The 25,695-nt window shown below is 55.2% G+C and overlaps 9 protein-coding genes across 9 annotated transcripts; 4 read left to right on the forward strand and 5 right to left on the reverse strand.

The window, feature by feature from the left end:
* Nucleotides 1–2: 2 nt before the first annotated feature.
* Nucleotides 3–1,116, reverse strand: BU25DRAFT_445835 (RmlC-like cupin). Its single transcript, XM_033709456.1, has 2 exons — nucleotides 397–1,116; nucleotides 3–350 (listed from the first exon to the last, which is right to left on the reverse strand). The coding sequence occupies exons 1-2, from the start codon at nucleotides 851–853 to the stop codon at nucleotides 121–123; spliced, it is 687 nt and encodes a 228-aa protein (XP_033565955.1). The 5' UTR covers nucleotides 854–1,116; the 3' UTR covers nucleotides 3–120.
* Nucleotides 1,117–2,653: 1,537 nt separating this feature from the next.
* BU25DRAFT_418521 (uncharacterized protein) lies at nucleotides 2,654–4,721 on the reverse strand (the record flags this gene model as incomplete). The annotated part of the gene is made up of 3 exons (XM_033707877.1): nucleotides 2,654–2,926; nucleotides 2,984–4,563; nucleotides 4,595–4,721. 3 exons carry the CDS (start codon nucleotides 4,719–4,721, stop codon nucleotides 2,654–2,656), a joined length of 1,980 nt encoding a protein of 659 aa, XP_033565956.1.
* Nucleotides 4,722–5,318: 597 nt separating this feature from the next.
* BU25DRAFT_196421 (uncharacterized protein) lies at nucleotides 5,319–7,880 on the forward strand. Its single transcript, XM_033701050.1, has one exon. The coding sequence runs from the start codon at nucleotides 5,776–5,778 to the stop codon at nucleotides 7,804–7,806; it is 2,031 nt and encodes a 676-aa protein (XP_033565957.1). The 5' UTR covers nucleotides 5,319–5,775; the 3' UTR covers nucleotides 7,807–7,880.
* Nucleotides 7,881–8,289: 409 nt separating this feature from the next.
* BU25DRAFT_196434 (N-terminal nucleophile aminohydrolase) lies at nucleotides 8,290–9,553 on the reverse strand. Its single transcript, XM_033701051.1, has 3 exons — nucleotides 9,280–9,553; nucleotides 9,003–9,224; nucleotides 8,290–8,949 (listed from the first exon to the last, which is right to left on the reverse strand). Exons 1-3 carry the CDS (start codon nucleotides 9,409–9,411, stop codon nucleotides 8,398–8,400), a joined length of 906 nt encoding a protein of 301 aa, XP_033565958.1. The 5' UTR covers nucleotides 9,412–9,553; the 3' UTR covers nucleotides 8,290–8,397.
* Nucleotides 9,554–10,485: 932 nt separating this feature from the next.
* Nucleotides 10,486–11,579, forward strand: BU25DRAFT_196458 (uncharacterized protein). The gene has a single exon (XM_033701052.1). The coding sequence runs from the start codon at nucleotides 10,651–10,653 to the stop codon at nucleotides 11,359–11,361; it is 711 nt and encodes a 236-aa protein (XP_033565959.1). The 5' UTR covers nucleotides 10,486–10,650; the 3' UTR covers nucleotides 11,362–11,579.
* Nucleotides 11,580–11,797: 218 nt separating this feature from the next.
* On the reverse strand, nucleotides 11,798–16,649 carry BU25DRAFT_332979 (uncharacterized protein; the record flags this gene model as incomplete). Its single annotated transcript, XM_033702465.1, has 4 exons — nucleotides 11,798–12,838; nucleotides 12,886–14,915; nucleotides 14,963–16,379; nucleotides 16,536–16,649. The coding sequence occupies 4 exons, from the start codon at nucleotides 16,647–16,649 to the stop codon at nucleotides 11,798–11,800; spliced, it is 4,602 nt and encodes a 1,533-aa protein (XP_033565960.1).
* Nucleotides 16,650–17,421: 772 nt separating this feature from the next.
* Nucleotides 17,422–18,259, forward strand: BU25DRAFT_196522 (RNA-binding domain-containing protein). Its single transcript, XM_033701053.1, has 5 exons — nucleotides 17,422–17,545; nucleotides 17,650–17,673; nucleotides 17,722–17,778; nucleotides 17,841–17,968; nucleotides 18,021–18,259. The coding sequence occupies exons 1-5, from the start codon at nucleotides 17,508–17,510 to the stop codon at nucleotides 18,119–18,121; spliced, it is 348 nt and encodes a 115-aa protein (XP_033565961.1). The 5' UTR covers nucleotides 17,422–17,507; the 3' UTR covers nucleotides 18,122–18,259.
* A 2,160-nt stretch (nucleotides 18,260–20,419) lies between these two features.
* On the forward strand, nucleotides 20,420–22,752 carry BU25DRAFT_407411 (MFS sugar transporter-like protein). Its single transcript, XM_033705525.1, has 4 exons — nucleotides 20,420–21,181; nucleotides 21,232–21,517; nucleotides 21,573–21,815; nucleotides 21,870–22,752. Exons 1-4 carry the CDS (start codon nucleotides 20,520–20,522, stop codon nucleotides 22,668–22,670), a joined length of 1,992 nt encoding a protein of 663 aa, XP_033565962.1. The 5' UTR covers nucleotides 20,420–20,519; the 3' UTR covers nucleotides 22,671–22,752.
* A 203-nt stretch (nucleotides 22,753–22,955) lies between these two features.
* On the reverse strand, nucleotides 22,956–25,610 carry BU25DRAFT_407412 (uncharacterized protein). The gene is made up of 2 exons (XM_033705526.1): nucleotides 25,556–25,610; nucleotides 22,956–25,506 (listed from the first exon to the last, which is right to left on the reverse strand). Coding segments are annotated over exons 1-2 (2,436 nt in total). The 5' UTR covers nucleotides 25,558–25,610; the 3' UTR covers nucleotides 22,956–23,072.
* Nucleotides 25,611–25,695: the final 85 nt, after the last annotated feature.

Consider the following 25,695-nt stretch of genomic DNA (forward strand, 5'->3'; position numbering starts at 1 on the left):
TTTATCCCTCTACTCATACATCATCAATTCGTAACAGCATGTTTAGCATAGCTCAAAACCACCAATGCAAGAGTCGCTGGAACAAGACTGAAAGCCTACCCATCCGTCTCTACACGAAGCCTACTTCTTCCCATGCTCAATCCCACATCTCTTCAGACACTCCGGGCTGCCCCTGACTGCACCAGTCCCGACATCTGGAATACGTTTGCCAAGTTGTGCGGTATCGAGGTTCTCATTGCCGAATGCAGCCCGCTTCATGTCATCTGGGATGGTCCATAATCCGTTGAGGGCGTTGAGTGTACCGCTATCGTCGCTATTCAATGCGCTGAGGAGAAGAGCCGGTTCGCAATCTACTCTGCGTTAGCACATACCCCATACCAGCATTGGAGAACCCACCATTGTTCTGCATAACATGCAAGCTCCCTTGCGGAAAAATCGTCATCCGGAAAGGTATGATATCTACCTTGACAGTGCGCACTCCGTTCTCGTTGATCATCCAGCTTGTCGTGTTTCCTGTGATCCCAATCACGGCGTTGTGCGCGCGCTGGTGGAAGTGTGGCGGCAGCATACTGCACGGTCCGAGTTTCAGTAATGCGTAGCTGATGCCGAGGCCTGTGAGTGCTGGGAATGTGGCGGCGTCGGCGGTGATGACGGAGCCGATCTTATCATGGTAGTCATGATGGTTGAAGAAGTCGTAGTACCAGTCGCTGTCTTTGGCGAGAAGCGCATGCCGGTCGTAGTTTGTTGCTGCCATCTTGAGCATGGCGTTGAGATTCGGGTTGAGCGCTTTAGCGGCACTTATGGAGGGGATGAGGGCGAGGAGGGAAGTGAGGAGGGCGATTGGAGTGTACATCGTGTTGCGACTTAGAGGAGGAGGTTGGAGTAAAGAGCAGGTCAAGGTTAAACTTCGAAGTGTGGATGGTGGACCTTGTGATGTTCTAGTAGGACTGGGTGTCCTTGTGTTACAGGAGAGCGCGTAGTGTGTGGCGAAGTACGATCCTGAAGGTTAAGGTGAATATTTCAGGGAGGAATCCGAGATGGGTTCAGTACGGTAGACGATATGACGATGAATTGTGTTGTGTATCCGTCGTGAGAACAGCGGCTTATATATCCGCTGTCAAGGGCAAGGCTGGCAGCATGCTCTACGTAAAGCATCAAGATGGCTGCTGACCGCCTCATTCAGTTCGTCGTAGTCTGTTCAGCCACTGTTACTCTGCCATGGAGAGGCGTCCCTGGACAGCGGCCACTCATTGCGCGCCTTTGATTAGTTAAGGCGTTCTTTATGCATGCTGCAGAGACCTGACTACCCCCCCCCCCCCGCTTCTTCGAACTTTCAACGGCTAGATGTCAGTATAAACGTGCAATCATAGCATTGAATTTCCAAGGGAGGTCAGCAGTAATACTATGGTCGGACCCAATGTCGATGCTTGCCAGGTACCTAGGTACCTCGAACCGTCTTACATTTCTCTGAACCCGGTCAGCGGGTCTCTTCCAGAGGGGTAGTTGCAGCACTGCCCGTGCGCATCAAGAGATTCGGGTCCATCAAGCTTCCCAGATGTGTCTGGAAACCATGCTGATTGATTGTCTGAGGTGTTCATCCGAGGCAAGACTCGAAGCATAAGGCTTGTACGAGTCCGCCTGTCCCTAGCTTTGGTTACAAGTGCGTGATCAGGATTGAACCATTACGAATCCCGCCCCCTCGAGCATTCTGTTGACTAGCATGCTGAGGTGGTGTAGTACATGGAAGAGCCGGGAGACTGCTAAAGGCTAGGAGTCAGCAGTGGCGCCCATTAAGGGACATCTCAGGGTGAGAAAGCGACTGAAACTTGGAGGCCTTGTGCTCAGCCGTAATGCTGAAGTCGTATTCTCCAACTTTGAGGGTTGGATCCCTGCCGTAAGTGCCTTGGAGTATGTCGATGCGCACCTCTTTGTACGTGGTCTCGATCCGTCACAACGCGTGACACCAAAAGACGTTTTTCGTGAATGCACAGGTGCTGTCACGAGCGTCATTACGGCTTGACCAATGAATACCTTTGCACGTGAGGACGTTGGAAGTGGAACGTCGACCAAAGGGAACACAGCTATAGGTGACACGGCGGGCAGGTAAGGCGGTTGCCAATCGCGTTGTGGCGTCGTTGCATCGACCGTCTCTGCCCGACAGCCTCGTGCGTCACTATATTGGAAATGATTCGTCTTAAACCACTAGTACATCTCTTTACGATGATTGACCGTGATGGGACTGTCTGACAAAATCTTGTGCACCTGTCCTACCTCGTCTAGAAGCTTGAGAGTCACCTTATGCGAAAGCATCAGAAAGAAACGTGTGGTTGTGCTCACGACCCCGGGGTTGCCGCACAGCATTTCTGTACAAACACGGGTCAGCCTTCGATTCAAATAGATTCGAACAATGAGAAATTCGATGTTGGTGTAAGGTGCACTATGACGATAGCTCCGTAAATCGTAACATTCGCAGCTGTTACCAACATCAATCTTGTCCCCATCACAATACATCCGAGGATCTCCGTAGAAGCAAGAGGCGAACTAATTGCTTCGAAGCAGTCCAGAGTCCAGAAATAGGGATCTGACTGCGTGGTCGTGCTTACTGGAATGTTTTTAGTAACCAGAATGGAGACGTAAGCAGTGTCGCGGGTCATCATGAATTGCCCATGACAACGTCTTCTTGGCCCACATCTTTGGCTCGCAGCAAATAAGACATAATGCCCCAAAAGCCCCTCATGGCTTCAGTACGGTCTTCGACACTGAACAAATCGAACCACCGTGTCCTTTGAAGTCTAGGCGAGCACCAATCAGGATCTGAGGGCTGACTCTCGGGAAGTTTTCCATATGTGATGTATTCCAGATACGCTGGATGCACGTGCAGCTTCAACAAGCTAATATGGTGGTTCAATGACGAAACCATGAAGACCTGTGCACATGTTAGCAAACCTTATAGATTATAATATGACACGGGCAAGTGGCCTACATCGTCCCACTCTGCAGTTCTGTCTTTGCCAATCGCTTCATAGACAACCTTGGGGTCCCAAAGAGGATTTCCGGGTTTGACAACCTTCCAGATCTGCGCAGGTGTCGGTCGTCGCCGTACTCTTGAGCCGTCCACGTTCCTTTGAGCAGACCTTTCCTGGGGATTAGGTGTAGCTTCAGTGCCAGATGTCTCGCTGGGTATTGTAATGTCCCCAACTTCGCCTCCAGGCCCGCCTCCCCAGCGTTCTTTCGTAGTCCACCATTTCCCTTCACCCGCGAGCTGCTCGACTTTGCCGTCTCTCGCGCGCTCTTGAGCTAGAAGCAGCAGTCCACCAAGCTCACGGACGGCATCTAGGTTAGATTCTGCGTCTAGACTTCCAGAAGCTCCAAAGTTGACGTCTGGTCTACACTGTATCCCTAACACAGGCCCTTCCATCCAGCCCTGCCGTGCTTTCATCCGATCCTGGGGCCCACGCCATGCTACAGAGCTCATACGTACAGGGAAGCGCACGTGCTCCAATAACAGAACAGGGGGCCGTCGGTGTTGTGAAAGTGTGACACCAAACGCCCACGCAATGGGCTCAACAAAGGCTCGAACACAGTCAATGCGATACTGATCAGGCATCTCTGAGCCATTACCGATACGGTAGCCTCGGTAGGAGCCATTAGACATATCAGCCGGCTTCTCTTGAGGTTCCGTATTTATTGCGTTTGGAAACCTGGACGGTGCAATTCTGGCGGGCAGTACCCTGCTTGGGATGATCGACGCTGTTTGAGCAGCTATTGATCCTCCAAACCCGTTTGCGTGGACGGACTGAACCATTGTTTGGTCGTTCACCGCTTCTGTCTTTGCTTTCTTTCGAGGTTCGCCGTCATTGGGGGGCCCAAACCCACTCCCCATCTTTGCGATCCAGTCTGTCTTCGTTTCAGCACGTGTTTCTTGACCATCACCCCCTGCATCTTGATTGGAAAGAGTGTCGGTCTCGGCAGTTGTATCTTTAGCCTCAGGGTTTGGAGGGTGATAGTCATCTAGCGAATTGTCCCAATAGTATGCCATGTTATCAAGCCCTTCCCAGAACTTGCGAAAATGTGCAAGTCGCAGCGGTGCTTGACCTCCAGTGCTTTTCCGTGTAAGTGTCGAGAATGCATCTTCGTTTTTGAAGAGCAGCTCTCGCGCACGGATATAGAACTCTTTGCGATCCGGAACTCTTTTGCCGTTACTGAGGAGAGTAACAGCCGGTTCCGGAGTTGATGGTTCTTGCTGATCCGGTGCCTCTAGCCATGAAGTGGGCGGCATGTGTGATAGCGCATCGTTTGACAGCGACGATAGTATCGTTTCGAAGTCACAGTCGGACTGGAACGTGACATTGAGTTGCGCCAGAGTTTCCCTCGTGATGTCGGATGGTTTCTTCAGGTTCAAAAAATGGTTGGTAATCCCTGTTACATTCGCCCTGCTCCAGGATGCTGGCGGGCGTCCTATCGACGGCTTGGGTGGATCGAGCACCGGGAAGGTCGCAGGTATTGGTTTCGCAGGAGGAGGCCGATCTTTCTGCGTGTCATGCTGCCCCGCTAAAAGGTGGCCTGCATAGCCTTATATCAGCGACATTGTTACCTGTGCAGTTGTCTCTCAAACGAAACACGTGTGGCGTTGAGGGGAAGAAACGAAACATGATCACAACGCGCGGACCGCAGCCGCCGGGTGAAGAAGTATGAAGAAGAGAATCATGAGACCCATCCATGGAAGGTTCGAAGGATAATGTGGTGAACCTGATATGCTTCTGGTGTACAGATGGAGCCAACGAAGCTCGTGGAGATATGACGTATGGTGAGGTACGCGCCAAAGAAGTTGCTATCGGTACGTACCACTAAAATTGAACATGGCCGCAGAAGAGTGCCGTGAGCTTCAAAATGTTGGCGAGATGGGGATGAGGCTGTTGGTGTGAGGCTGTCGCAACGGTTGAACGTGTCTTCTCGGTGCTTGTCAACCCTGGAAGGCAGGTGCGTTCGGTTGCCATTTCTGCGCGCATGCAGCGATTGTCTCCACAACAACCGTTGGGGGCTCGCGCAATCGAGGCTGATCAGCATTCAAACCACAGTAGGTTCAGAAGATTGGTCCTGAACGCCATTGACAGATGTCACGCTATGGATGGCATGCGTTCGTCTTGGCCGCCGAGACTACCAATAGCCTTTGGTGCAACGGCTTCGATACTGAGAAGGTTGGCCCGACGCATTCCCCGGTGATCTTGGAGCGACACGAGTCGAAGCATACGAAGGACTGAAACGCCCATCAGCCTCAGCGACTTCGGCGGAGCAGCTCAGCAGAAGCACTTGGATCACGTGTGCGGTTCACTGTTCAGCTGCAAGGTTGCCCCTCTTCCTTTCAACACCATCACTATCTTCTGGACAACAATATTCAGGGCGCAATGTCTTTCCACAAGATCATCCGTGCAGCACATTCAATACCTGGTTACCTGGCTGAGACGACCATGGCGCCGATATTGACGACGGCGAGGCCTATCGCGCTTCAGGTTTGTTCTTGAGCGGCACCTGAAGCTGCCCGCGTTTCAGAAGCACCCAAGCGCACCACCTTGTGCCAACGGGCGACAGCGCTCCAATGTGTGTTCGAACATTTACTGACAGCTTCACTGTGACTCCAAATCTCCAATATTGCCAGCGGCAAAGTCTCGTTTTCCTTGTTAACATGCTCAAAGCGTCTGCGGCGCTTGCATTTTCTCATCTCCGTCTGTTTCTCTGAGCCCTTGCAGGCGTTTCTTTCATGACTGTGCCGCCTGCATGGCCTCTCCGCAAGAGTCGATCACGACTGTGAACGGGAGACGATGTACTCGCTCCCGGGCCCGTACAGCGGCTACATCGACCTCAGCCTCGACTCCAGCAGCAGCGCCAACAGTGGTTGCTCCCACTGAACCGACCACCTCGACAATCGCAGAGCAACCACCACAGACACAACAAACCGCTGCGAGTCCCCCAGCATCTCAACCATTACCGCCGCCGGTATCGTCTTCTCCAGTGGAACAATCAGCCGTTGTGCCTCTGCCCACTTCACAAGCAGCAGTATCTTCGGCAGCAGGTACGGGTAACGCAGTTCTCATATCACTTGCGACAACTCCTCTACCTGCAGTTCTTGGGTCCTCAGTACTAGCGCCAGAAGCTTCGACCCCAAACACTTCTTTACAATCTAGCGAACCAGTTTTAGTCTCTTCGCAAGCCGCTGCAGCTCCTCCTGCAAGGATAGCACCAAAAAGCTCTGACACTATCGAAACAGCTGTAATTGGGTCACCATCATCGTCATCGCTGTCATCTACTACGCCTCCCATTGCGCAACCGGCTGTGACGGAGTCGGCTGGAGTCGCGAATCCAACATCTGTCGCGGCAGTCCCCGATATCTTAGAGACCGTCTCGTCTTCGCAAGCGCCATCGCCAACCACGTCAATTGCAGAGCTTCTCTCGCAGACTAGCTCCGCTACGCTAGGCAATCCTACTCGTGGACCAGTGGGCATCATTGCACCAGAGCAAGGCTCACATAGTGGCGGAGATGGACATAATGGCGAGGGGTATTCATCCCATAGTGGCAGTGATACTAACATCGGTGGTGTCGTGGGTGGCGTTGTTGGTGGGTTCGTTGGGCTCGCTCTGCTAAGCGCCCTGCTCTTCTTCTGTTTGAGGAGGCGCAAATCAAGAGAAGGCGGCTGGAATGAGAAGAGCGAGGAGTCATCTGGCTTTATGTCGAAAGTGAGGGCTGTACCGGCAGGCTTTGGTGTGTTCTTCGCAAGACTCAGAAACGAAAAGGCCGGACCTCTGGACAACCCTTATCAACGACATCAACCACGCTCCAGCGTTGGTTCAGTATACTCGACGACGTCTAGTGGGCGAGGACGATCTATCAGTGAGCCGCAAGGGCAATCTGCTGTTGGTGGTGGCTTTGTTCGTCGCATGTCGAGTAGGAAGAGTGAGCGGAATGTGTTGCGCAAGAAGACAAGCAGTGTCTCCTCGCAGTCTCCATTTATGAGAACCCCGGAAGCGTCAGTGTCCAGCAACAACGTCGGAAGGGACCTCTTCGCAGATCCGGCTCCAGATATGTCGAGGAACCTGCGCATCTCGAACCCTGATACAACCGAACAACAACCTCGTGGACCTAGTCCACCACAGCCTGCAGCAACGCCTCGTGTAGCTCGAGGGCCTTTCGCGTCCCTCATTAATGAGATCGACGGTGCGCCTGACTGGTTGCGAGATTCCAACATGACAGCCAGCTCGATCTCGAATCACCGACGCACGCAAAGCACAGCGTCAGCACTACAGTCACACCCTCCTTCATCCGTATACAGCAGGGACCCCTTCGCGGACTCTTCACCCATCCCACCGATACCCACTCAATCTACCACCGCACAACAACCCCAACCCCCTCTCAACACTTATTCCGCCTTCTCCGCCACCCGCGACTCAAACTACACATTCTTCGGCGAGCCTGGCCCCAGCCGGCCAGGCACGAACATGTTCACTCCCAGCCTGCCGAGCAACCCTAGCGCCAGTCGTCCCGGCACAAACCTATTCAGCACTGCAGCAATCACACCCGGATTCCCCACCAGCGGGCTACCCACCAGCACGAGTCGCATGGACCGGCAATCCGACCCCTTCGACCTCGACAGGCCTGAAGTGTTGAGTTTCAAGGGCATCATGAATCAGATGCGGGATAGTATTGCGCGGCAGACGACGACTCGGAGTCGAAGGACGAGTAGTGTTGGGAACTGGTTTGGGAGGGATGGGTCGCCGTCTGGGGCGTTGAATGGGGCGAGTGTGAGGAGGTGACACACAAACATCACTCTCAGTTGAGATGAGTATGAATCCAAGGAGACAGGGCAAGGAAAGAAAAGGCACTTGACGTGCCACCCGCAGTGTGAACGATGGCAGGAAGCGTTCCGTTGGTCCCATCGTTGCGGTAATCGAAGCATTTCCTTTACGTATTTCCTAGTGCTCTGTCGCATTTGAGTGCGTTATGTTGCATCTGTATTTGTATTACGCATATATCCCCATGAGTAGTCTGTGGCATCTGAGCTGCATTAGAGTAGAGCGACCTCTCGTTTCGCTGAGTAGAATGACGACGGAAAATCGAATGTGTTGATGACGGACCAAAGTCGTAGATCCCGTGTTCGTGATCGATCGTCAGGGTGTGATGCAGTCGCATTGTATGGTACTAACTTCAAGCCACGACTATGCATAGTTACTGACCCCTCACGCGAAGGTTTAGTTGAACTGGCGCCGAGGTTGACGTCCATGTTGTGCATGCTTTCATTCATTCATGTCGTTTAACGCGCGTTGTACATGGCTCTTTCCACGTTTGCTGCGGCACCATGTAGCTTCTGCAAGTCTCCATCTCCTCCTGCTCACTTCCAGCCTCGTCTATACCAGTTCGCTAGTGACGTTCGAGAACTCGCCCTTGTTCAGCTTCGTCTCCCAGAAGATCGGGTTGGTGTCGTTGAAGCCGTGCTTGACCCATCCGTCCTCCTTGACGTGGTACAGGTTGATGAAACCACCGGAGTAGGCATCACGGTGGGTGGCGGCCAAGATACTCCTCCTTCCGAGCTCCAGCGCCTCGTCGTCCTCGAGATCGTACTTGTATTGTGCGTCGAGCACACCGTAGGCGAAGGTCTGACCGGAACCGACACAGAAGAGGTTACCGGCGAGACGGGTGCCGTCGCTGTCGATGTAGTAGAGAGCGGGTCCTTCTTGCGGGGTGACACCGGCGCACATGGTACCCTGAAACAACATGTCAGAAGTGAGATCAACCGAGTGTGGTTGGGATATGCATACCATGCTCAGGCCCATGCCCTTGTACGAGTAGACCAAGTTCGCGAGAATCTTGGACGCTGCCGCGACGGAGATGCGGCGCTTGTGTCGGAGCTCGTGGAGGCGGCATTGCATGCCCAAGTACGCCAGCCAGTATTGGCAGTCCTGTCCCGTGTCAACATTGCCCTTTCTGGTCTTCAGATCACATGTTTGCTTACAGCAGCGCCACCGGCCATGGTCCCCAGTAAACAGCTGTTGATCTCGATGACCTTCTTCACTGTCTGACTTGCTATCCAGTTGCCGGCCGTTGCTCGCGAGTCGGTTGCTACGATGATGCCGCCCTTGAACCGGAAGGCGAGGGTTGTGGTACCGTGGGCAATCTTGATGGGGCAGTTGGGGTTGGAGTAGTCGTCTGTCATTGCGCGGAGCCATGATTGTGCCTGAGACTGCATATCAGTATGGTTGTATGTATACAGAAGACAGGTGATGCCGTACCTGAGCGACTGGTGGCAGGGCAAACTTGAGAGACAGCTCTGGCGCGCTGCTGTACAGCTCAAGCTGCTGCTCCTCTGTCTGGCCCTCCTCCGCATCGATGGGTCGGCTGTACTGCGCCACTAACGAGTCCATGGTTGCGGCACTGGTGTTCTGGAGATCGGAGAAAGGTTACGGCGGTGAATGGTGGTAGGTATGGTCGATCGTGGCGGAGGGAGTGGGCGTGAGGTTGATGTCGCGGTGGTGGAGCTCCGGCGAGCTCTCGTTGATGCAACTGCCAAGCCAACGAGCGCCGCGTCGCTGCAGTTGCCTTCCCTCACCTTTCGCCCCGCAACACCAAACGGTCCATACCAACACCACGCGGACTGGACATCCAGGCCACCTTTAAAATGCAGCCATGTGTCTGTGCTGCTCATAGTGACTGCAAAACATCCTGCGCCGTCGTCTGCTACCTCGAAATTGCACCTGCGCTCCAGATGCTGACCTCACGCCGAAGCAGAACTTCTCTAGCAGCGATCAAGACCTTTTCACCTCCGCATGTCTAGCCATACAGTAACAGCACTCTGTTCTTTCTCTCAAAAAGGATCCCGCGCTTTCAACGAGGTCCTGTATGCTGCTTGGTTGTTCATGCGTAGCGACCTTCATCAAGCTCTCATAGTCTCATAGTAGCCCGTGCACACATTTCACCGCAAGCGAATCAATGCCTCTCTTTACTCGATTCTACTCTGTTCGAGGTTTCTCAAACGATCCGGACTGGGGTGCGTTGAGCAAAAGTAACTGTACTTGATGACAGACATCGTCACATGGCCAATGAGACCGCTGGTCATCCAAGACCTTACCGCAACCCACGCGCCAGCCCTCCACCCTCACCAGCCTCCGTCACCCGCCCAAATCCTCGAACACACGTTCGTCTTTCCGAGCTGCAGGCACCAGCACCATCATGCAGGCACAAATCACTGCCACCCTGTCTCATATAGCTTGACTGCGGGAGCGCTATGCATGTGCGTGTGCCTCGCACTTTCTACGTATGACGCCGGCGAATGATGCAGGACGAGGATGTATATACGATCACTTCGAACGCCATCATGGCTGCAGTCAAGAGCAGGATTTGAAAGACTTGTCTTCTGACTCTTGTTGTCGTTAAGTATCCAGCACCCCTCATGTTTGCACGCTTTCAAATGTCTCGCCAAAGCAATCACTCTGCGCATTCGTACTGGGTACATCCACCGTCCTACTCGTACAGCCCAGCCTTCTCGCTCTCAAGCTACCATCGCGCAGCGCCACCAGCGAGGCTCAGACCGCTTCCCTCGCGGCTCGACAGCACCATCGCCAGCATACCAACAACATCCTACACGCCCTCTACCGGACGACAACATGTGCTGGATAAGCCTAACCCCCACCAAAAACAAACCCAAACGCCCTTCCTCAGACTGCTCCTCTGCGGAAATCGTCCGCGTCCGCCATAGCCCTCAACCGCGCTTCAGCGACCTCAGCGTCTCGCTCCCCAGCAGCGTAGCCTCTGCGCCAGACTACCACCACCACCACCTCCACCACCTCCACCACGACACTCTCCACCTGCACCCGCATCTCCCCGAGCACTTACGACCGCACGCCCCTTTACCCCACGGTCTCCTACAGCACCACCACAGACATGCCCAACTCCATCCTTTCCACCCACTGCACCTGCACCCCCTCACACCGTTGCACGGTCCAGGCAGAAAGATCAAGATAGAGACACCGTGTCCTCCGCCGCCGAGTCGGCATTCCTCGCGCCCACCTCCTCCCCCGCCATCAGCACCCTGCAAGACAAGAGAGCCGATCTACCGCACACAAATCGTGGAGCCGGCGGCCGTGCGCGCGATGACGCGGAGTGCGCTACGAGATGTTAGGGTCAGGGGGAAAGTGAGGAAAGTGGGGGATTATGAGGTGGCGGGGAGGAGTGTGCCGTGGGATTGGGAGTGTGTGAGTAGCGGGGTGGGAAGTAGTGTTGTCGGGCGTCGGGGTGGGAAGAAGGCGAAGAGGAAGAAGGGAGGGGGAGGGGGTTTGAAGTATCCGCCTTTTGGGGGAATGGAGCGCTGGCTGTGACGACGTGACTACATGCAGGCATGGAGAGTGACACATGGTAGACACTCAGTGGAGAGGGCGGAGAGGGTAATGGTAATATCTCTCGATTCGATAGCATATGGTGTGCGACTAGTAGTACTCCCTACATTCCCCCTTGCAATGACAAACGATTAGCACAGCTCTAAGCCGGCACTGGAAAAGGCCTCCCAAACAGGAACCTAGGCAAAATCAAGATAGACAGATGTGATAAGATAACGCCGCCGGAGCCCAAGATAGACCATGTGGAAAGGAAAGTAAGACATCGGTGCAATATACACTATCCCAGTGCATGGGTATAAGCAACCTGACAAGTACTTCCGTGGTGCGCCTGATGCTGTCCTCTCCCAAAACGCCAAGGTAAATGATGAGATGCATGAAGGAAAAAAAAAACAAAAAAAAACAGATGGGAAGCGAATGCTCAGACGCCAGCCTGCGCCCGTGTCGGCGTGACTTGCGCGGGCGGATGCGATGGTGAAGCTGCCGACGTCTCCCCTCGACTGCGCCGCCGCAGGCCATGTTCCTCGGCTTGCAGCTGCTTGATGAGGTCACGACTGGCTTGGTCGAGGTTGGGGTCGATGAAGTCCAGGTTGATGCCCATGCCGAGCGTCATTGCCATGGTCAGGCCCTGCTCGAGCTTGATGCTGTCTTTGCTGTCGCGGCGGCGGCCGCCGCCCGGAGTTGACTTTGGCGTGCGGCTATGGCGCTGGCCAGACTTGTGGCTCGAAGAGGGTGCAGCGCGGTGGGGAGCGGTGGGCGTGACTGGAGGAATGAAGTCGGATCCAGTGGTGAACATGTTGTGGTTGTGAGTGGTGGGTGAGGTTGGTGACATAGCCCGCGCATGTCTTGGCGAGACGGGAGAGGAAAGCGGAGGGACTGCATCATGCTGAGCCGGGGGGTAGGGCACGTAACCGTTCATTTGGTGATGCCCATTCTCGTGGTGCGCATGTTCGTGATAGGCTGGTGGTCCGGGCGTGAGTGGCTCAATGCTGGGCCCTTGCTGTTGACCATTCGTGTCTGGGTACTGAACACCATCCATTAGCTCATGATTGCCATGCTGCTGCTCGATCGAAGACATGATCATGTCGCCCATTGGTGGATAGGAGGGCGCCATACTGGCAGAAGAGTAATCATCGTTAGCGTATCCCTGGAGTGCTGGATCGATGGGCATGAGCTCCTCTTCTGGTCGCTGGTTCAGAGCCTGCTGAGCAGAATACGCAATGTCCTGGAGCAGCGAACCGCCAACGTTGAACTGGTGCGGTAGAGAGTGACGCGGGTGATGCATATCCCCATTGCCGAAACCTCCATCGTCCATGGACGACTCCTGCTTCATCCTCTTGGACATGGCAGCTGAATCCTCTTCGCTGACACGTCGTCGCTTTGCTGCAGATCCCCTGGGAACAGGAACCTCGTTTGCCTTGATAGGATCAACGTTGCCGTATTCGTCGTGTATGCAACGGCGCTGGAGATGTTAGCTTTGGTGCTGCTGATCGTGTTAAGAAAACATACCTTGCTCTTGCGACAGTCGGCACACGCCTTCACACGACCAGACTTCAGCGCGTAAGGGTCGCCATTCACATCGGCCATGATGGGACCTCCGTTGACGGGACCAGCCACAGTTGCGGCATGACCTTCGACGATGGAGTGGTCGCTGAGGCGACGCTTGACGGAGATGCCGTAAGACCCAGAGAGGTCGATCGTATGCATGCCAGGCTTTGACGAGTCTACAAGCTCGTCCTTGTGTTTGCACCTGATCCTTCTCTTTCGGCAAGCATCGCACGCGACCCTCTTTGGTCCGAGCTGAGATGTTTTTGGGGTAGTTATATGCGGATTGTTCGCGCTTGGACGAAGAAAGCCGGTCATAGGTGCAGCGGAGGAGGGTGTGACAGGCTCGACCATAGAACTGGCATCGACAACGTTTGGCGGCGATACGTCGTATGTTCTGATTGGGTCTGGCAGTCTCTCCGCCGGCGCTTTCGGGAGTTCCGGTCGCGGGTCTCGTTCGACCTTCTTGACCGGAGGAACGCTCGGTTTCTTTTCAGTGACTTCTACTGTCCCGGGTAGCGGTGCAACATCGGAGACAGCCCAAGCTGGAATGATCTCGTTCCCACGTTTCCAGGCGATCCACATCGCGAAGTGGCGCTCTAGGGCAACCGGATCACCGTGGCCCTTTGGTATCGATCTGGTGACCGCATTGCGTGTCTTTTGTGGTACCTCGATCTTTTCCAACGATATCATGACAGTTCTGTGGATGTAGCTCAGAACATCCACGAGACCCTCGAGCTCATGCTTAGGGTAGTACCGCCTGTTGTAATTTGCTGAGCCCAGATGCGAGTTGTGGCCAAACTTGTCGGGCTCGCACCAGATAGGGGTGTCACGTCTGAACTGTTCGCCCTTCTGCAAGAGCTCTTGCACTGGCTTGGGCACTGGATCCTCCTCGAGGTACTTGATGACCGTCAACCACATAATCTTCTGAAAGAATGGGTAACGGAACATCTGGGCCACCTTGGTGTTTTTCTCAACTTCCAGAACCTGGAGCTGCATGCCATAGTGTATGCGAGTCAGAAAGTTGCCGCCGATGACCAGACTGTCCTCGGGCGTCCAGACGGCGTGAATCCAGCCAGAGGGGATCAGCATCGTGTCTCCTGGGTACAGGTCCACTCGGTAACAATCTTTGACCTGCTTGCCAAGCCAGTCGTGCCCCTGGTTAGGTGAAAGGCACCAGTCTTCATACTTCTTCATGTTCTGCTTCGTTGGCGGTATGAAGAAGAAAACCTTCCTTCCCTTCACGATGTGATAGTAGACAGACGAACCGCCAAAGTCGATGTGGAAGTCTGTAAAGCAGTCCGCGACAGACATGAGACAATAGAACTGCACAGCTGGGGGCGCAAATTTGTCGTCCTCTGGCCAGATGGAGTCTTGCAAGTCCATGTCTCGCACAACCTTTGGCCGCCGGATCAACTTTCCAAGCCGGCTCCGCGACACTTCCAGACTGATGACGTTTCGTACGGGCTTCTCGCCTTGTTGTTCGTAGTAGTCTGCCCACTTGGACATGGTCCACTTCTTGGCCTCGCCTTCTTGCGCCTTGACATCGATGACAGGTACGGTCTCATTCGGTCCATAGAGTTCGGCGACGCGACGAACCGTCAAGCCTTGCGGTATGACCATGTCCAGCTTGTCTTGTCCGTCGTCGGCGGTCGTTTCGTATTCGAAATGAGAGTCTGGCTCATCGTGCGTTTGCCGAGGCTGTTCCATGGACGTGGCGGGCCTAGAAGTCGCGTTGGATGACGACCAAGGTCGAGGGTTGAGGGCCCCGGGAATGAGGATTGGCTCTCGGAAGCCATTGCTCTTCTCCAGAAAGTCGGCCGAGACCAGCTCAGGCGGCATGCGCGCAAACGTTTCTGGCGTGAACTCAATGTCTCCACTTTTGAACGCGGCGATGTAGTGATGCTCGGGGTTGTCGTCAGATGTCCTCAGGACGCCCTGGTTCAAGCCGGCGTAATCAACGGTAGCGTGGGCTCTGACAGATTTGCGAACCTCTGGGCCAGGTCAGACTTAGTACTCCAATATGCGTCGGTAGACCTACTCGTTGTTTGACCAAACTTGGGTCTACACGGTTCGCAGTAGAACTTGTTAACATCCCGCACCTCGCGCTCGCTGTTGAACCCAGCGCATGCATAGTGGTACCACTCTTTACAGCCATCGCAACCGATCCACTGCTCGCCATCACCAAACTTAACCTCCGAGTCAGAAGACTGGCACGAGGCGCAAATGAGATCTGGCTCCGCAACCTGCTGAGCTTTGGTACGCTGGCTGCGTCCAGCGGTCGGTGGTGCTGTGCTAAGAAAGGTCTGGAGTGGGACAGACTGGGCGCGCACGGCTTCAGAAGGCAAATCAGTGGTCGGCAGCACTAAAAAAGAATCCGAGAAAGAATGACGGCGGGCTCCCAACGGCTGATCCGACGGTGGCGTGACATGGGAGGACGACGAAGTAGACGCATTTGCGGTTGCAGCCCTGCCATTGCCCAGCGGCGATTGGACCTGATCGGCAGCGCTTTTAGTGCTTGTCGAAGAGGCAACTGTAGGCTTTGGCGTTGCCTTTTTCCGCTTGCTGCTGGACGGGGTATTGCGCGGCCCCCGCGGCTTGCCCTTGGGCCAGCCCTGGTGCTTTTTGGGTTTCGCGTCTTCGGCGCTGGCGGTGCTGGATGTTGGAGGTGGAGGCTGCGCGGCGGGGCCGTCTTCCGGGAGCGTGCGTGCCTGGACGGCCGGCGCAGGCAACGTAACGTCAGCGGGAAGCGAGGGCGGTTCTGGAACGTGCGCGACGTCCGAGGAGGGACGTGGGTGCTGAGCATGGTGAACAGGCTGCTGCGAGGGGGCAGCACGCGGACTTGCTGGCACAGGTGGATGCTGTGCGTGATGGGGAGAGCGTTGCGGAGAGGGTTGCGGAGGGTACTGTGCGGGATAGGCGGGCGCGACCTGTGATATGCTCAGCCGCTTTGCTGTCGAGGGCGGCGTCTGTGCGGTATGGGCGGACACCTGGAAGAAGTCGAGCAGCAATTGCGCGTCCGAGAGCCGCTTGTCTGGGTTGTGCTCCTGCTTTGGCGCGCCTGCTCTACTGTCCCGATGCATGCGCATACCCGTGTCTACCATGTGCTCGACGTTGTAGGACCAGCCCGGGTTGTGACTCGTGGCCGGCCGAGAGTGCTGCTGCGCGTACGTGGGAGAGGGGGCACTGTAGAACTCCGAGCATGCCCTCTTGGCCGGCCGCTCGTCGTATGTGTGTGCTGGGTCTCTGGGATAGGCGTGCTTCGGGGCGCGTTCGCCAACCAGATGGGGGAGGGTGGTGGGCGAGGTGGCGGCGTATGAGGCGCGGCGCGCGTGCTCGACGTAGGCGGGGCTGGTGCGCTGTGAGGTAGCGGCAGCGTCTGCGAGGGCCTCGATGGGCGAGCCCGGCGTCCAGGCGTAGTGCGGGAGTGGTTGCGGAGGAGGGAGAGCCGCGGCGCGCTGCGGCCGGTGTTCCCTCGGCGCTGGCGGCACACCGTGCTGGCCCAGCGTGCGGCTGCTCCCTGGGGCAGCATAGGAGTGCTTCTGAGCGCCATTGGGGTGTCTGTGGTGCGGTGCGGCGTCGTCGCGGTAGCCGTCCGCGGGGTTTGCTGCGACGGACGCCGTCGGCTGCAGCGCGGGCGACAGAGGCTCGTAGGACGGCGGCGGAGGCGTCGCTGAGCGCGTCGCCGCCTGCCTGCACTGCGGCTTGAACGAGGTTATCCTGCGCATGGTCGGTGGTTGCGCGAAGGGGGGGGGCGGTGGGAGGCGTTTCGGAGGTGCGTCCTCGGTCCACTACTAGTAGCGTCTCGGGTCGTCGAAGCTATGGAGCTGCTGCGCGGTGCGGGAGGGCGGGGCTGGCGGGCGCAAGCATGTCCTTTGGCGAAGCAAGGCGGGCGCAGAGCAAGCGCTGAATGAGCGTGGGCGCGGTGCGGCGGGTGGGTGGTGCTGGGGGAGGTAGAAATGATGGCGGAGGTTTTGAGATGTGGGGATACTGCAATGGCTCCAACCATGCAACGGCCGCCGGGCACAGCAATGCACCGAACCGACGCAGCGGAGATGCTGCGCAGGAGAGCAAACGCAGGTCGCAATGAACGACTTGCGCGGACAGAGGCAGGAAGCGTGTGCACGTCGGCGATGGTACCCGTGTGTTGTGGCTGCGCTGGACGACGTTGGAGCACTCCCGGGAGTCAGGCCCTCATTCGCTGCCGCAGACGTCTCCGACTGGTGCAGCGGTGCACCTCTCTGCCATGGGGGCGCACCGGCAGCCCAGCTTCGAACAGTTGTCTGCACCGCGATATGCTTCTTGGGCTGCACGGGAGCCTTCCCATGGCTTCCCAGCTCTACTGTAGCTTCTCAACTCAACAATAGCCTCTCATCCAACTTGGCCTCCTCCCTGCTTGTTTGTCTCCCTCCAACGCCCTCTCGCGCGCCATCCCCAAGTCGCCGGTCACGTGCACGGCCCGCAGTCTTGGCTTAAGCGCCTCATCTGCTACCCGCGTGTTCTCACTACTTCGTCCCACCCCACGCCGTTCTTCTGACCGTGCACCCACACGTCCTCTCTGAACAGTCCACCACAGTAGCCAAAGTATGAGTCGCGGTGGAAAGCTTGCCCCCGAAGTCAATCGGTGAGTCCGCCTCTCCCGCCCTGCCTGCTCGGCGAGTCTCTCGCTGTCGCATGCATGTGACGACCTGTTCACACGACCTCCGCTAACCTAGCCTTGCTGTACAGAGCTCTCTTCGTAAAGAACCTGAGGTGAGTCGTCTTGGTGTATTCCTGGAATTTTCCACTAATCTATGGCAGCTTCAACGTCACTCCAGAGGAGCTTTTTGACCTCTTTGGCAAGTTCGGCCCGGTGCGGTAGGTCTCTTTCTCGCCTGTCAGGCCTCTCCCCCAGGCGCACCATGCTGATGTATCGCCAGCCAAATCCGCCAGGGTATCGCCAACAACACCAAGGGCACCGCATTCGTTGTCTATGAGGACGTAATAGACGCAAAGTCAGCTTGCGACAAGCTGAACGGCTTCAACTTCCAAAACCGTTATCTCGTCGGTACGTCTACCAGTGCCAACTCCTCCATCCCTCCAGGAGCTGACGAGTGCAGTATTATATCACCAGCCAGACAAGATGATCAAGGCCGCAAATGATCTCGCCGAGCGCCAGGAGAACTTAGAAAAGCTCAAGCAGCAGCACGGTATCGATTAGCATGAGGAGAGGCCCCAGGAAACGGTGAACTCGCGCGAGCGAATTAGTAATAAGAATCCTGCGGGCCTCAAGACTGATAGCGTACACTCGAAGCATTCATCGGACCGCGGCGGCGACCCACGGTCCTCCACGACGAGTTCGACAAGTTCGGAGCGCTCCAAGACCCCCTCGAAGGACATCTCGACGCCGGCCTGCCGCGATCGCGACTGGTACAGCGTCAAGCTCTCCATCAAGGGACTCTGGAAGTCGGTTATAAGGGTTGGCGTTTAGGAGGTCATGACACGTTTACGAACGACACATGCATTGCCGAACTTAGGGATTCGCGTCTTTAACAGCTGGGATGGCTTTTTCATGGATTTCAGTCTGCGCCTATTCAAGGGCTGCATCCACATATATCAGATAGCCGACAACAGGCGTCAAGCATTCGATTCTCGAATATCATCAAGTCCTCTTTCGACATTACGGCGAAGTTGATGTGTTGTACACTCCGCATTACAACACATGGCGGTGGTGAACCAGGCAGGGTAGTTCCATGAAGGATCGTCAGCTGACTTGCGCTTCTAGGGATCGTCTTCCGAGAAATCCGGTGAGGCCCGACAACCGCACGACAACACCGAGAGCTCTGCACATCAATGCAAAGCGATGACGCTTGCTACGAGACGTCCGCGTTGGTCTGAGCAACGGTTTCAGGCGATTCGAATTTGTTCGGCTGGAACGCCATGTCAATGCCAACAGAAAGGATCCTCTCAGTTGAGTCTGCTAAATCGTTCGAAGCAGGATGCTGCAGACTTGGCCGAAAATTTCAATCGACGACACCCTTGGTCACGGTTTCTACCGACTGTGCGACCTCCTACACTGAGGAAACACTGGCTGGTCAGTCTTCGTCAATCGTACACCACACACGAACGAAAGTCATCGCAGCATCCTTCGCTCGTCGTTCTGCAAAATGGTATCCTGCCAACACGAACTATTTCATTTAAACCGCGCAGGAAGCTCTAGTCAAGCTTTGCAAGCTTACACAGACTATTGGACCATCTCCCATGTGGCTGGATGTCACACTACGCATGATCTGCACAAGCGTTCACCAGCCGCACATGTTTGCAGCTGGACTATACGCGTTGAAATCAGCTCTCGAGTAGCGGAAAAAAGCCGGAGACCAGCTCGTAGTCCTCAAATAATGACAGGTACTCAGTGCCAATCTGCAGACCATCTGCAATTTGATGAAGTCTCTTATGATTTCTGTGTGTTACAGCCGGCTTCTTCTGTAACTTGAAAGACCAGCCATGGCCGCACCACATCTACGGCAAAACCCGTTGGCCGTGACTTAACACCACCGCCTAGGGGACAGGGAGCGACACATTAAGATTCCACTCACTCATGGATATCGAGAGACATTTTTGATCCTGCGCTTGGTCTCCCAGGGCCTAAGCGCGCTGGGTATCAATCATCTGCGTTTCAGGTGGGAGGCTTCCTAGACTGGGTCGAGGACCGCTTATGCTGTACATGCCTCGAGAGGCTGCTGCACTCTCCGTTCCTACATATCTCCAGGGCTTCTTACTGGAGTTGAACACTTCGCGCGCTGTGTCGCGTGGTGTTGTACCGCCGCAACGGGCGAGCCGTCGACCGTTCAGATCTCCCCCACGGATGCCGCACAACCTGTGGCGACGCAGAACTCTCCACACAATGATCCAGCCATGGCAACGTCGCGTGCTGTTATACTTGGCGGTCGGATGCTGGTACCGACACGTGATCTCGGATTGCCTTTTGGAGCATCGATCTTCATTCGCCCAGCGGACAAGCCCGCACCAGTGGCCGTCCAAGAGCCGCAAAGCCAAGAGAACACCACCACCGTCATCGACCGTTCCTTCAACAGTCCTTGTAAGCGCCAATTCTCTGCTCTGAACTTATATAAATGGTCCACTTGCAGCCGAACCTTCAGACCCTCCATTCACGAACGCTCTTGGCTCCAAATCGCACGCTAATGTCCGCCCTCGCATTCCGCCGCCAAGTGTATGCTATCCTCCGCCCAGCAAAGCCAACAGTCTACGAGGATCCACTATGACATCGACTGAGAGTGTTTTCACAGGCCAATTTTCGAATTCACTACTTGGCATGGGCACTCCGATGCCTGATCTCACACATGGTTACATCTGCCAACCCAAGAAATGGTGTGGAGAACGCGAGCCTGGAGTCACTAGACCCCACGGAGATGATGGCCCATAGTTTGGTTGAATGCGCGGGCAAGGGGGGGGGGGGGGCGCATGACCCACGTATATATAGGCAGTTGTTGTGCCATGGCCGGTCGTTGATTACTTTCTAGACCACTGTTCATCTTCAGGATCTGCAAACCAGGAGATCGTGTGCATCCTGTTTTAGACGCGCACCACTCAGCCCCAACATGTCGAAACGAAACCCCGATATCGAGGCCACCGAGACGGACATGTCGCTTTCCGGCAATAGCAGCAAGTCGGACCTCAACTCCGCCTACCATACAGAAAATGCTACCAACTCGGGCCACCAGGAACAAGGCGGTCGTCAAGCGTCTGTTGCTGCAAAGCTACGCAATCCATTGGCTGGACTGAGCGAACAGCAAGTCATCGCCGATGTGGATGCTTGGTGTGTTGAGAAAGGACTGGTCGAACATCAAGATGCCTTCCGCAAAGGTGCGCTCATTGCGCGAATGGGCCAACGGGACGACGGATACGAATATGTCAGCCAATTGACCGAGGAAGAGAAGAACATCTTCAGAAACGAGCAGGCACACCGATGGTCGCAGCCCTTCATGCTGTACTTCCTTGTCGTGCTCTGTGCTGGATCTGCCATTGTCCAGGGCATGGATCAAACTGCAGTGAACGGCGCCCAGCTTTTCTACTTCGACGAGTTCGGCATTGAAGATGTTTGGCTGCAAGGACTGTTGAATGGTGCGCCATACCTCTGTTCAGCACTCATCGGCTGCTGGAGTAACGCACCTCTGAACCATTACTTTGGCCGCCGTGGAACCATCTTCATCTCCTGTGTCATTTCGTTCATCACCGGTATCTGGATGGCCGCCGCCAATAGGTAAGTCCACCCAAACTTTGAAAGGCGAATCAGTCACTGACATCCTCCAGCTGGGTCAACCTTCTGCTCTCTCGGTTCGCGCTGGGCTTCGCAGTTGGCGCAAAGTCATCCACAACACCTGTTTACGCCGCCGAGTCCGCCCCTAAGACTATTCGTGGCGCCCTCACGATGATGTGGCAAATGTGGACCGCATTCGGCATCATGTTGGGTTTTGTGGTCTCTGTGGCGTTCCAAAACACAACCATTCTCGGGGAGGGATCACAATGGAGGTGGATGCTGGCCAGTACTTCGATTCCTCCTCTGATTGTCTGCCTTCAAGTGTACTTCTGTCCTGAGGTACGTTGTCACTCACACGCATGACGTTGGCACCATAGCTAATCTGCCATGGTAGAGTCCAAGATGGTATATGGAGAAGGGGAATTTCGACAAAGCGTTCAAGGCGCTGTGCCGTCTCCGCAACCACGAGATCCAAGCTACACGCGACATGTACTATGCCTATAAACTCCTCGAAGTCGAACAAGCTGAGCGCGCCGGCAAGTCGCTCTGGAAGGAGTTCTTCTTTGTGCGCCGCAACCGCCGTGCAGCACAGTCGTCTTTCTTCGTCATGTTCATGCAGCAATTTTGCGGTGTTAGCGTAAGTCGCCAAAGCCTATTTAATTCAGCCAACCCATCTCACAACCGTCAACAGGTCATCGCATACTACTCCTCCTCCATCTTCCAAGAAGCCGGCTTCTCGCGCTCCGAAGCCCTGCTCACCAGCATGGGCACAGGAATAACCAACTTCCTCTTCGCCATCCCCGCAATCTACACAATCGACACCTTTGGTCGGCGCAACCTGCTCCTCACCACCTTCCCGCTCATGGGCATATGCCTGCTGTGGTGTGGCATGTCCTTCTATCTCCCCATGCTACCCTCCGTCGACGGCGAGCCACCGCGCCCCACCCAGCAGCGCCTCGGCTCCATCGCCGCAGCCATATACACATTCATGGCTGTGTACTCCCCCGGTGAGGGGCCTGTGCCGTTTACTTACTCAGCGGAGGCGTTCCCCCTGCACCTTCGCGACATCGGCATGTCCTTCGCGACCGCAACATGCTGGGGTTTCAATTTCATCCTCTCTTTGACCTGGCCCGCGCTCGTCGACGCCTTCACCCCGCAAGGAGCATTCGGATGGTACGCAGCCTGGAACTTCTTTGGCTGGATATACTGCTACTTCCTGCTGCCTGAGACCAAGAACCTCACCCTGGAGGAACTCGACACCGTGTTCGATGTCGGTAATCGGGAATTTGCGGGATACTACAGCAAGAAACTGCCGTGGTACCTCAAGAAGAACGTGTTGAGAGGGGATGTCGAGCCGTTCCCGCAGCTGTTTGATCTGCATGATGACCCGGTTCCTGAGGGTGCGGTGAGGGGAGGTGCGGACCGCGGCTTTGGAGAGAAGAGGGCGTCAGTCAACGGCGGCAATGGCGTTATCGCTCAGAGCTATGTATGAGAGTGCGGTATAGCCGTCGTAGAGACTATTCCCCGGTGTGCTGGCATTGCGAAAAGTAATGTGTTGTTGAGCTAGATACCCGTCGTTTCGCAATTCGAACCTAATTGACCACCACCACCACCATTTGTGTACTTGCGAAGGGCAGAAGGATGGAGACACGTCTTGCTCACTACTAAGCGCTCGTCACGACTATCCGATGAGACGCCTGGAGAAGGCAGTAGTGAAGATACAAACATGTAGGCCCTGCGGTTGACAGTAACCCACAAACACTGTATTGAATGTGATACAAAAGACCGCTATAACACAACGCCTTATCCAAAATATTTCCGTGCAATGCCACCCCTCATAAGTCACCAAAGCCAACCCAACGCCCAAAACACCTCCGCTATTCAAATCTACCAACTAATGACTGATATACTGGAACACAGCGCTAACCTCGTTACACCCCTCCGCCGTCTCCTGTCTAAGCAAAAGATCCTGAATCTGCCCCAGCGGCCCGGACTCCCCATCATTAACAAAGTGATTCCACGTACTTGTATCACCATACAACATAGCCGGCGCCTTGATGACCTGGCGCCCGTCCTCCTTGCGACAGCGCTTGCACTTAAACGTATCGTGCGTATCGCTGGTCGTGTTGTCTCTGTACATGAACAGTTCGCGCAGCGAATCGAGACTAAAATGGCGCTCGACATCTTCCGCCGAGTCGACGACGCACGATGAGAGGGATTGCTTGTGCGACTGGCGCTGGAAGATCTTCTCCTCGATGGTACCGGTGGTCATGAAGCGGTAGACGAAACAATCCTTCTTCTGCCCGTCACGCCACACTCGCGCAAGTGCTTGCTGGTCAGCAGCAGGATTCCAATCAGGATCGAAGAGCACGAGGCGATTTGCGCCGATGAGGTTGAGACCGCATCCTCCGGCCTTGGAGGATAGGAGGAAGACGAATTCGGGGCCCTCGGGGTCGTTGAACTTGTCGACTAGTTTCTGGCGCTTGCTGACGTTCATCGTGCCATCGAGACGCAGACATCCATATCCTCGGGATCGACAAAGTGCGCCGAAGATGTCGAGGGTCTGTGTGTAGTTGGAGATGAGGACGATTTTGTCGTTTGTCTCGGCGCGGATGCGCGCAAGCATGCGATCGAGCACTAGCATCTTGCCGGAGTACCAGACCTTGACATCGCGATCTCTCCCTCGAGCATCCTTAGGTACGAAGTCTTCCGGAAGCTTGTCCTCGCAGCCCGGTAGATCTTGGGGAAGGTCGAGTAGGTCAGGATGGTTGCAGAGCTTCTTCAGCATACCAATAGCCTTGAGAGGCTGTGAACCCGTCCCCTTGAGCAACATCTTGATATCCGGCGACCGGAGGAAGTGATTGTAAAGATCCTTCTGAAATGGTGCGAGGTTGCAGAATACCACGTGTTCATACTTAACGGGCAGGTACTTCGAGAGAATGTCGTTGGTACGTCGAATGATGAACTTGTTGACTAGCGTCAGAAGCTCTTTGAGACGCTCGTCACCCTTGTTCCGGTCTTCCTCTGTGCCATCGGCATCACGACCTCTCAGAATGGGAATCTCAAACTGCTTGCGGAAGTCCGCCCGTGTGCCAAGGTAATTGGGGTTCGCGAAGTTCAGCAAAGCGAAGTATTCGGACAAGTCGTTCTGGATGGGGGTACCTGAAAGAATAACGCGGCGTTGTACGTTGAGCCCATTCAGCGCTGTAAAAGTCTGACTCTCTCCGTTCTTCAGTCGATGGCCCTCGTCGCAGAGTAACAAGCCGATGGGGGTCTGACCAAACTCGTCAACGTAAAGGCGGAGCGTTTCGTAAGAGACAATAAGGACAGGTCGAACAACGGCACGTCCGGACGCGATAGACCACTGCCGTATCTGTGAAATAAGCTCCTCCTTTGTGGCTTTGCCGTCGATGGCGAAAGGGTGAATAGCATCTGGTCCTAACCACTTGACCAGCTCATTTGCCCAATTCCTCACGAGACTGGAAGGGCAAGCGATTACACACTTCTGGATCGTCGACTTGCCGGCATCAGGAGACTGCTTGATCAGTGTCCACATGAGAGCAATGCATTGCAACGTCTTGCCGAGACCCATCTCATCTGCCATGATGCATCCGTTTGCTTTCGAGTCGATCAAGCCAGTCGTAGCTCGATACAAAAACCGTACACCTTCAACTTGATGCGGACGTAAGACTTTGGCCAATCTTGGGTCGATTACAACTGGTACTCGTGGCCGTTGCTCGTCCACCTTCTTCTTCAATCCAAGGATTTCCGCAAGACTCTTGTGCACTACTGGAGTATCCATTTCTTTCTTCTCTTCCTGGCTCATCTTGGGTACTATCTCTTCCTTTGGTGCAGGTTTGTCATCGACTGTGGGATCGTACAGAACAATGGCAAATTCTCCACTCGGATCGTGTAGTGGTCGCGCAACGAATACAGCGCCTTGCCGCATACCCAGGAGTGGCGCTGGTCGATTGGCATTGTATGACGTAGTATCCTTGTTCAGCAGAGGAATGGTAAACCTCGCTCTGAACGCTGTGTCTTTATCCTTCGGTTTGAACACTGGAAATCGATTGATGTCGCGCGTGGCGAGCGCTAATCGGTCGTCGTTGGAGTAGGGCTTATCGTCACCATTCTCGCCATCAGCTCCTGCGTAATCGACCTTCCGCCTCTTTCTGGCAGGCTTCTCTGATACTCGTGTCGATACTGCAGACCCGGGGCACTTGAAGGGCTTGTGCAGGCGTTCTGTCGATTGTGGTGTACCGCCGTACAGACGCACAACAGGCTTCGCGGGGGTGCACTCGCCCATTGTGAGGGCCTTAGGACGATGCCTATTCGCTGTTAGTATTCAATTGCGTATTGCTAGACGTTGGAACATACATTGTGTGGTCGAGGTGCAACGACAAAGGGAAGCAAGCGTGGTGTAAGAATGTTGACGGGCGCGACCGGGTGGCGGAAGGCGGCAGTCGCGTCGTGCATTTCTTGGCAATCGCGTTATCACGTGGTTGTTATACAAACCT

The sequence above is a fragment of the Macroventuria anomochaeta genome (assembly GCF_010093625.1).
Source record: "Macroventuria anomochaeta strain CBS 525.71 unplaced genomic scaffold BU25scaffold_4, whole genome shotgun sequence".
Classification (NCBI taxonomy): Eukaryota; Fungi; Ascomycota; class Dothideomycetes; order Pleosporales; family Didymellaceae; genus Macroventuria; species Macroventuria anomochaeta.

Coding starts and splice junctions, on each gene's coding strand:
- BU25DRAFT_407411 (XM_033705525.1), top strand. CDS start 20,520: ATGTCGAAACGAAACCCCGATATCGAGGCCACCGAGACGGACATGTCG. Junction 21,182..21,231: donor TGGATGGCCGCCGCCAATAG/GTAAGTCCACCC, acceptor GACATCCTCCAG/CTGGGTCAACCTTCTGCTCT. Junction 21,518..21,572: donor AAGTGTACTTCTGTCCTGAG/GTACGTTGTCAC, acceptor CTGCCATGGTAG/AGTCCAAGATGGTATATGGA.
- BU25DRAFT_196421 (XM_033701050.1), top strand. CDS start 5,776: ATGGCCTCTCCGCAAGAGTCGATCACGACTGTGAACGGGAGACGATGT.
- BU25DRAFT_196434 (XM_033701051.1), bottom strand. CDS start 9,411: ATGGACTCGTTAGTGGCGCAGTACAGCCGACCCATCGATGCGGAGGAG. Junction 9,225..9,279: donor CCCTGCCACCAGTCGCTCAG/GTACGGCATCAC, acceptor ATGCAGTCTCAG/GCACAATCATGGCTCCGCGC. Junction 8,950..9,002: donor CCATGGCCGGTGGCGCTGCT/GTAAGCAAACAT, acceptor GACACGGGACAG/GACTGCCAATACTGGCTGGC.
- BU25DRAFT_196522 (XM_033701053.1), top strand. CDS start 17,508: ATGAGTCGCGGTGGAAAGCTTGCCCCCGAAGTCAATCG. Junction 17,779..17,840: donor GGCAAGTTCGGCCCGGTGCG/GTAGGTCTCTTT, acceptor ATGTATCGCCAG/CCAAATCCGCCAGGGTATCG. Junction 17,969..18,020: donor CCAAAACCGTTATCTCGTCG/GTACGTCTACCA, acceptor TGACGAGTGCAG/TATTATATCACCAGCCAGAC.
- BU25DRAFT_445835 (XM_033709456.1), bottom strand. CDS start 853: ATGTACACTCCAATCGCCCTCCTCACTTCCCTCCTCGCCCTCATCCCC. Junction 351..396: donor GCATGTTATGCAGAACAATG/GTGGGTTCTCCA, acceptor AACGCAGAGTAG/ATTGCGAACCGGCTCTTCTC.
- BU25DRAFT_196458 (XM_033701052.1), top strand. CDS start 10,651: ATGTGCTGGATAAGCCTAACCCCCACCAAAAACAAACCCAAACGCCCT.